The sequence below is a fragment of the Poeciliopsis prolifica genome, unplaced genomic scaffold (genome assembly GCF_027474105.1).
Source record: "Poeciliopsis prolifica strain line A6 unplaced genomic scaffold, Auburn_PproV2 SCAFFOLD009, whole genome shotgun sequence".
In the NCBI taxonomy this organism is placed as follows: domain Eukaryota; kingdom Metazoa; phylum Chordata; class Actinopteri; order Cyprinodontiformes; family Poeciliidae; genus Poeciliopsis; species Poeciliopsis prolifica.
This window is the reverse complement of record NW_026562384.1, coordinates 8,683,952-8,692,784: the sequence shown is the minus strand read 5'-3', so window position 1 is coordinate 8,692,784 and position 8,833 is coordinate 8,683,952. Positions and strand designations below refer to the sequence as shown.

At 43.9% G+C, this 8,833-nt stretch overlaps 1 protein-coding gene across 1 annotated transcript; it reads left to right on the top strand.

The window, feature by feature from the left end:
* Positions 1-1,108: 1,108 nt before the first annotated feature.
* Positions 1,109-8,606, top strand: fgf16 (fibroblast growth factor 16). Its single transcript, XM_055034049.1, has 3 exons — positions 1,109-2,025; positions 4,232-4,335; positions 7,220-8,606. Exons 1-3 carry the CDS (start codon positions 1,722-1,724, stop codon positions 7,415-7,417), a joined length of 606 nt encoding a protein of 201 aa, XP_054890024.1. The 5' UTR covers positions 1,109-1,721; the 3' UTR covers positions 7,418-8,606.
* The last annotated feature ends 227 nt before the right edge of the window (positions 8,607-8,833 follow it).

The following is an 8,833-nucleotide window of genomic DNA, read 5'->3' as shown; positions in this document are numbered from 1 at the left end:
ACAGATCAAACATTCTTATCCAACAACACTAACTCTAATTTTGTATAAAAAAAAAAAAACTTGTGTTCTCAGTTTTCATGTGTTTGACCCTTTTTCAAAGCTCATTTAAAATCAGTGCTCTAAATTTCATCTTAAAAGTATTCAAGAACATTTTGCCATGTTACAAACACACATTTGAATGTATTTCATGAGCCAGCGTTACTCCAATATCCCAAATAAGTGCAATAAAAATTAAGTAAGAGTCCACCTGTTTATAGTTTAATCTCAGGATGATTACAGCTGTTTTGTTAAAGCACTGGAGTTTTGAGCATTAGTGAACAATGGCATCATGGAGACAAAAAAACACACACACACAAAAAAAAAACAAATACAGCAGACAGGTTAGGGAGGAAGAAATCTTAAGAGAAGCCATGTTAGTAGTTTTGTCACAAACCAGGGACATGAGGATCAATAAGACCAAAAGCTGAACTTTCTGGCAGAAAACTGACTCTACATCTCACTCTGACGACACAATGTTCACTGTGAAACATGGTGGTGGCAGTATTAGGCTGTGGACATGCATTTCTTTTTTTTTTTTTGTCCAGCAGGGACAGAAAATGTGACGAGAGTTAAAAATGGACGGAGGTCAGTTTATGCCAATCATAGAAAAAAAAACATCTGAAAACCATCTCTTTTTTTTTAAAAAAATTGAAAATTACTAAAAGAAATCTCTGTGCAGTCAGACTAAATTCCGCACATCATCTGGATTTGCCTCCCCTCCACCCACCTCCTCGCAGAAGACAGTGGTTTAAGCTGCTGGCTTGCAGGAGCTTACTGCAAACCGCTTGCAGAGAGGGTAAGAAAGCACCTGCTTCCAGCGAGGAGGTGGGGGGGGAAAATGCTCCCGTGAAAAAGCTCCAACTTGCAGTGCTTGGTCCCTCAAACGTGCAGGAGGTTGGATTACTGTGAGCGTGTGCACAGGTTACTTTGATAATCCTTTTATGTAAATGTTTCTCTTGCGGTTCCCCCCCCCCCCCCATGAAGCCAGGATTCTGACCCAAAAGCCGACATAAAGAAGGCTTGGCTTCAGTGGTTGCAGGGGCTGCTGGGGTTAGCGGTTAAATAGGCGCAGTCAGCTGATATGTGTGCGTTTTCATCATGATAGTTTCCACTTCTGCATCTGCGCCGCAGTTTAATGGACCGCCGCGCGTTGCCAGGTTCTTCTGCCACTGGACGGGCGCTGCGGTTTTGACAGACAGCGGAAAACCGCAAAGAGGGAAGAGGACGCATTCTGGAGGCACTTTTGCACATGGATTGAAGTGATCGGATCATTAAAAACAAAAAAGAAAAAGAGGAGAACTTTCTATAAGAAGAGCGTTGAACTAATTTGTGTCATGAGTTCCAAAAAGTTGGTCAAAAAGTGAAGATTAAGTAAAGCAAACTGATGCGCGTAAGAAGGGATGCCAGCCAGGCGTGGCTTGAATCTGAGTGTCCAATGTGAGAATGCGTGGGGAGTATGTATATATCAGAGTCTTTCCATTTGATAAACACAGATATCAAACTCATGATTAAAGCAAAGGACTATCAATAAACTGAGAGGATTTCCTTGACTTTGGAGGAGCACGGCGCGCCGGGGACGCTCTCTTTTTTTTTTTTTTTTTTTTTTCCCCTTGCGTGCATGGACCGGACTTGTGTGTAAACTTTTCTCCCTCCACAAGTCGCCGCACATACATACATCTCAAATGCCTTCGCTTAATGTGACAGCTGTGCAAACGATGGCAGAGGTCGGGAGTTTTCTGGGGACGCTCGACTTGGATTTACAGAGCTTCCCGGCGCTCGCCAGCGCGCCCTTGTCGGAGTCTCCGGCGGGGCTGAGCGAGCGGCTGGGGCAGATCGAAGGCAGGCTGCAGCAGGGGTCGCCCACAGACTTCGGCCACCTTAAGGGGATCCTGAGGCGGCGTCAGCTCTACTGCAGGACTGGCTTTCAGCTGGAGATATTCCCCAACGGCACCGTGCACGGGACACGGCAGGACCACAGCAGATTTGGTGAGTTTCTTTGGCACAAGTTTCATTTCATTTAATTTATTGTTTTAAATGTTTCCCCCTCGTTTCTGTTTTGGCGTGCTTATGTCTTTATTGATCTCCTTAACTTTAGGCGCATTTATTATTGTATTTGTACACATTTGAATGCGGTTCGAAACGTCTGGGTTCACGAGTTTCTTCCTGTAAAACAAAGTGAGTTTGTTTTTCACCGGCGGCGCATCCATCCCTCCTCCTCGGTCAACTCGCTCGTGCTCAACAGCCGCGCGGCTCTTCTGGAAACCTCTGCGCTCGCGGGCACCCGGGCAGCAGGTGTCCCCCCCCCCCCCCTCGCCGCTTTAAATAAAGCGTGCGCGTGCGCGTCTCCGTGACGACCAGCTTCAACGCGTGCGCGTGCCAGTCCCCCTCCCCGGCTGATAAGCCCGTTCCGTTAATAGGCAGACTCTCCATCTCCCATGTTTTGAGCCTCAGCTGTTGTTTTCTCGCCGGTGTCACCTGTGAAATAAAGTCTGTCTCGGGCGCTGAGGGCGGAGGGTGAGAGGGGGGGGGGGGGGGGGGTCACAGGGCAGAGACGCGCACATGTCCAGGCGCCGCGTGTGTCACAGGTGCGGGCCGCGCGGCTCGCTCGCTGCGGGACGAAATAACTCCGAGTTAAAGCGTGACCACCGCGGAATCCACGCCGCGGTTTAATGTTCACGCTTGAGCCAAAAAAATAAGTCGGTGTTTTACAGGGGATGGGTGGTCCGCGTGTTTGTCTCTGTCTGGCTTCACTTAAAGTTGGAGAGAGAGAGAGAGAGACAGAGAGAGAGAGAGAGAGAGAGAGAGAGAGACAGAGAGAGAGAGAGAGAGAAAGGAAGAAAGAAGAGAGGAAAGAATGAAAGAAAATGCAAGGTCGTCCTCGCTGCGCCAAGCGAGAGGAGACTTTGATTAGAGGATATGAAACACACTCTCTTAAAAAAAAAATTAGAGGGATGATCTCTGTCATCTGATGAGGTCGGTGGAGATGGAGGCCAGGTGGCTGGATGAGCTGGCCCCTGCCAGTCACAGCAGCCAGCTGGATCCTCTCTGAGAAACCTCTGCATCACAACACCCAGTGGCTTTTAATTTCACCACTTGTCTCCCTGCCTTTGAAGTTGCCTTCACTGTAACCATCTACCAGCTTCATTAAAGTGTCTTCCCAGGCTGTGCCAGAAGTCCCTGGGGAACTTTGCAGAAAACCTCACGTCATTATGACAGACTAGCAAGAAGCTGGTTAGTCATCGCAGTTAAGGGAAATGTGCTGCAATCAACGGAGAGCAAGTTACATATTTATGGTGTTACTAGTTGAAATATGACAGTCTTACTTACTCGCCATCGTGTTTTTCCAGCTTATTTTCTCAGTCATGACTTTCAAACCGAGCGATTATCACAATATAAGCTGGTCTGCTTCCGATGACTGAATTTTGAAAATGGGTTCCTCATTTCCTCTGAACGCTATTATTCTAACAGTTCACACTGATGACAGGAACTGTTATTGGGGGTCAACATTTAGTCAGTAACGTGATTGTAACAATTTGAACATCTGTTTTATTGAGGTAGATTTTTATCAGTATTTGAGGGAAAGTTGAAACTTTTGAAGACAAATTCAAACCAGTATTTAAAGTGTATTTCCCAAACAAAGTTAGTTAAATTTGATCACATTTTAATATTGTTTGATAAATTAATTAGTTTCTAAATATTAAGTTCTAAATACATGTGTGCTTTACAATATTTCTCAAGTTATGCTTTACTACCTAAATACAACAAACAAGTATTGAATGATAGCTCCATACTGAGAAAGTTCAGAATCTCTTGATTTTCAAAGAGGCTGTTTGGATTTCCTTCAAAGTTTACAGAAAACAAAAAAATAAGAACTGATTTGGTCTTAAAGCATGTAACGGGAAATCTATTCCAACAAAGCTGAATGTAAAACATTCTTGTTTCAGATGACAATAGCTTTTCTTTGGCAATGTCTGCCTTTAGTTTGAAAAGCCAACTTGGTAAGTTTAACTTTATCATTAACACTGACACTAAACCATTTTCAACCAAGCTAATGTCCTCAATTAAACTTAAATAACCAGTGTTATAGTGCAACAGACAGAAACGACTTGTGCTAATGGGAGGAGATTCCTAAAATTATTACATTGGTTCTGTGGGCTTCTGTTGACGTCTCAGTGTGTGTTTTTGACCTCAGGTATCCTGGAATTCATCAGCCTGGCGGTGGGGCTGGTCAGCATCAGAGGGGTGGATGCTGGACTCTACCTGGGCATGAATGAGAAAGGAGAGCTCTATGGATCGGTGAGTTTCTGCTGATGAAAACGGTATCTCACTCCATACCAGTGATTCCCAAAGTGTGGGGCACGCAGAGCCATTGCAGGAGAGGGGCGGGGGGATGTATGGATGAATAATAAAAATCTCCACCTATTGGTACTTGTAAAGCAGTTTTAAGGCACAAATGTTATGTTTTAAAATATGTAAACTGGATGGGCACGATGGGAGATAGAAAAAAAAAGCCTGAAAATTGTTTTCATTTTCTATTTTGTTTTTTCATTCTTATCTAAGATACTTTCAAGGCTGTCTAGGACCCGTGTGGAGTTAAACACACCATGTTCTTGTCACGCTTTGAAAATGCTCTTTTCTTCATTTCTTGGGTCCAGTTTTCTATCCAGAATCATAGCTTATTTGTATCTTAATCAAAGCTCTCTTGTGGCTAGTGGTAAAACTACGAGACAAAACAAGCGTGCTCTTTTCTCTTCATGCTTGTTCTTTGTCTGCAAGGGTTCAAGGAGGATACGGACCCTGTGTCTTCCTGTGGTTTTTAAATATGCCACAAAGAGGAGAGAGAAGGTTCCAGAATCACTTTGGATGTAAATGTGGCTTCCTCCTCTGGTCAGTGTACATCCTCAGGTCTCACACACACCTTGAGACAGGGACATAGGGAAGGGAAGAGATAAAAGCAGTGGAAGGGGAAGTACGCTAGGGCAATCCTGTATCAGGTGTCCCGGGGCATTACCTGGGGGCCTCTCGCGGGCCGGCCCCTGCTCTCATCGTTTTTGAAAAGAGGCTACCTTTAAGTAGGCCATTATGCTGGAAGTGCAGATATTGTTACTGCACGTTATCGGAGTCTGGCATCCTGGGGGGTGGGGGGGTTGGCCCCGAGAGGAGGGTGTGGGTGCAGGTCAGAGGTGGTTGTGTGGAGGGGAAATTGCACACCTGACTGAGTCACCTGACTGACAGAAGGGGAGATGTCGACATGTCTGTCTGGATGCGAGAGTCCAGAAGGGGGGGGGGAGGGGAAGCTGAACAGGTAGAGGGGCGCTTCCGTCCCTCAAGCAGCAGACCTCGACGAGCTTTTGATCCGATGAGGTGTGTGTGTGTGCATGAGGATGTGTGTCAGCATGGAGCCGGCCCAGTCATGTGCCCTTCAGGCTGTGTTTACAGACAACAGCCTTCCTGCACAGAGCAGCCAAGCACAGCCTGAAAGCCAATCATCGAGATTGCTTCAGCAGTTTCGTAGAAGTGAAGAGTCATAGAAGCAGCACAGGCAAGCCTGGTGGGAAAGAAAGAGAGGGCCGCAAAGACAGGAAGCTCCGATGACTGTCATGTTCCTCGTGCTTTAAATCCAGCCTGCTCCCTCTCCCCTGCTGAACCTGCAGCCATTGTTCATATTGCTCTGTCAGTGAACACAAAAGCTTTCAGTGTGTTGGTATGCCGACTGCTCTCGTTGCATCACAGGGAGGGAAATGATTCTCCATCCACAGCAAGAGGTCAGCAGGTCTGAGGAGTGAGAGTGGAGCGTAAAGTGAAACGCTGCATGTAATGATTTCCCCTCTTCTTTCATAATGAGCTCCAGCCCAAATGAGCTTGTGCTGCTCCGTTAAGCTTTTCAATGAGTTCATATCAGGAGTGGAGACTGTGGGGATCTCACACACCTTGAATCTTCTCATCTTAGCTCATTACTACAAAACTTCATTGCATGTCAGTGATTTAGAAGAAAAACTCTAAATTTATTTTGACTTTTTATGAACAAAAAATCTGTAAATGCAGCACATGTTTAGAGCAGCTCTTTTTTTTTTTCTCCAATAACTTTTAACAAGATCGACTGCAAACGACTAACAATTTAATACTCGGTATGTGAAGGCCTCAGAAAAAAACAGGGAACAAGCAGCATCATGAAGACTGAGGAGCACAGCAGAGATGATCAAGGCAGGATTAAGTTATAAATCAATGTTCTGAAGTTTGATTGTTTCACAAAACCCTGCTCCATCAATTGTCTGGAAATCTGAAGGTAATGGTACAAATTCAGTCTTACCAAGATGTGGCCATACAAAGGAAAGGAATAATCAGAAAATAGATAAAGTTGAAAAATGACCTCAGTTGAAGTGTCTGAAAACCAGACAGCCTTTAGCTTTTAGAAAAGAAAGTTATATGAAGTCTGGTTGGCAGTCATCTACCATAAGTAAGGCTAAGGTTGAAGATTTTGGTGGACTTGATTGAGTGACTTAAAACCACATGTTAGTTTTCAGTGCCATGGGGACACCATCCCCTCAGTAATAGTTGGAAGCATCATGCTGTGGGGAAGCTTTTCTTCAGCGAAGACAGAGTTGATGTATAAATGAATGCAGTTAAATACACGGACATTTGGGGTAAAAAAATTTTGAGGTTGCGAAATACTTGAAACCAAGGAAAAGGTTCACCATCTAGCAGAACAATGTCTACACATTTAGTAAGGGCTAATATTAAATGCTTTAAATAAGGGGACTTCAAATCCAGAACTCAGCGACTTTTAACCTCTGGTCCAACTCACCTGAAGCAAATGACTGAATTGCCTCCTCAGTCTTTATTTAAGCTCTCCATATCTTGCTGAGATCCTTCTAATAACTTGATTGTTTGACTCGGGTGTGATGAAGCAAAGACGGGTCTAAGTTGCAGGACATTGGCTCTCGAGATCTGGATTGAAGACCCCGGTTTTACACTGAAGCATGTTTATATGTTAGACTAGCCCAGTTAAAGTAAAGGAAATGCACAACTTTTTTTTTCTCAGTTATGCTCCACCGTGTGTTGCTCTGACAAATAAAATCCCAGCAAAATACATTAAACCTAATGACTGCAAGGTGAAGAAGTGAAAACTGTGAATTTCTGTCTGTCCTCCTGAGCTAACTTCATGTTTCCTGTTCTGCAGAGTAAGCTTACAGCAGAGTGCGTGTTCAGGGAGCATTTTGAGGAGAACTGGTACAACACCTACGCGTCGACACTGTACAAGCACACGGACACGGGACGCTTCTACTACGTGGCATTAAACAAGGACGGATCGCCCAGGGAGGGTGGCAGGACTAAGAAACACCAGAAACTCACCCACTTCTTGCCACGGTCGGTGTAGATGGGGAAGATGCCTCGGGCGTACAGAGATCTGCTCCAGGACAGGTGACCAGCGCTCACACTGGGAGAACTGGTTACATCTGGAGCCCCAGAGATAAACAAAGTCGAAGAGGCGGAAGACTAGAGAGTGGGGGTGTTGTGGATATTCTGGATCTTGTGGAGAACTGTTTACCCCTGAGCTCTCACGGAGGTCACAAGTGACCAGGACATAAACATTCAGCTCGATCCTGGATGTCTTTCGTCTGCCTGGGCTTTGGACTTCAGCGAAGAGGAAACCGCTTCCTCTGTGGAGGACTAAGCAGCTGGGGGTGAATCAGGAAAACCAAACCAAGATGCCAGGGTTTTTTTTTTCTCTCTCTCGCACAGACACTTGAGTGACATGCAACAGCACACGGTGTGGGAGCTTCTTGCGTGTTAAAGCAAAAAAAAAAAAAAAAAAAAAAAACTTAAAAAACTAAATCTCGTGGCTAGTAAAGCTCCAGGAAGTTCCCTTTTTAGGAGTGCTGCAGACATTTCTGATATGACATGCAAGAAGGGTTTGGCTTGCTAAGTTTGGTGTAATCAGGTACTTCACAATCTGTACGCAGATTAAAAACTACCAAAAGGCGAACGTCTCAGATGGAAAAAGAGGGCAACATCTTTGCAATGACTGTAGGACTGATGAAGCACTTACCTAAACATCCAAAGTCCCAGCTGTGTGTCTGGTTTGAACCTAAACATCACATTCATCACATTTAAATGAAAGCGTAAATTCAGTAGGCTCGGGACGTAAGCACTTCACCGACTGCGGTTTAAAGGAATAACAGATACGTTTGGTTAAAGAGTGGCGACTTGTAATATTCAGAGTGCGGCGAACATTATTAAAGAAAAGAAAAACAAAAACACGCAAGCGTCTTGAGGTGTACATATGGGTGTTCCTATTTATGAAATGTACAAAATATTTATTTTCTACATATAAAGTATAAATGTAAATCTATATATTTATTTATTGCAAAGAGTTTATTTTGTAATGAACGTGAAGATATTTGGACTGCAGATTCTACTGAAATGAGGCAAAAAAAAAAGAAAAAAAAGAGAAGAACTGCAACAGACATGACAATAAAATTGTCCTGCTATCGAGAACTTACTGTGAGAGACCATTTTTGCTTGGATTAAAGTGTGATGTACTAATTAAAACCAGATATATTATGTATGAAGTGTTTTTCATTGTATTTTCAAACAGGGTTTTCATCCATTATGTTTTTTTTTTTTAAAGTTGGTTTCTCTATTTTTGGTCACCTTTTCCAACATAAATACAAAAAATCTATTTAAAATTACACCAAATGCTTCTAATCTGCTCCGGTTTTAAATATGCAAGTGGAAAACCACAGACTGCAATTCTGTGATTTCTTCAACACTAAAATGTTTTAGATCATGA

What these genes read in the sequence shown, in the direction of transcription:
- fgf16 (XM_055034049.1), top strand. Translation starts at nt 1,722, where the DNA reads ATGCCTTCGCTTAATGTGACAGCTGTGCAAACGATGGCAGAGGTCGGG. An exon ending in GCAGGACCACAGCAGATTTG is followed by an intron (nt 2,026 to 4,231) that starts GTGAGTTTCTTT and finishes TTTTGACCTCAG; the next exon opens with GTATCCTGGAATTCATCAGC. An exon ending in AAGGAGAGCTCTATGGATCG is followed by an intron (nt 4,336 to 7,219) that starts GTGAGTTTCTGC and finishes CCTGTTCTGCAG; the next exon opens with AGTAAGCTTACAGCAGAGTG.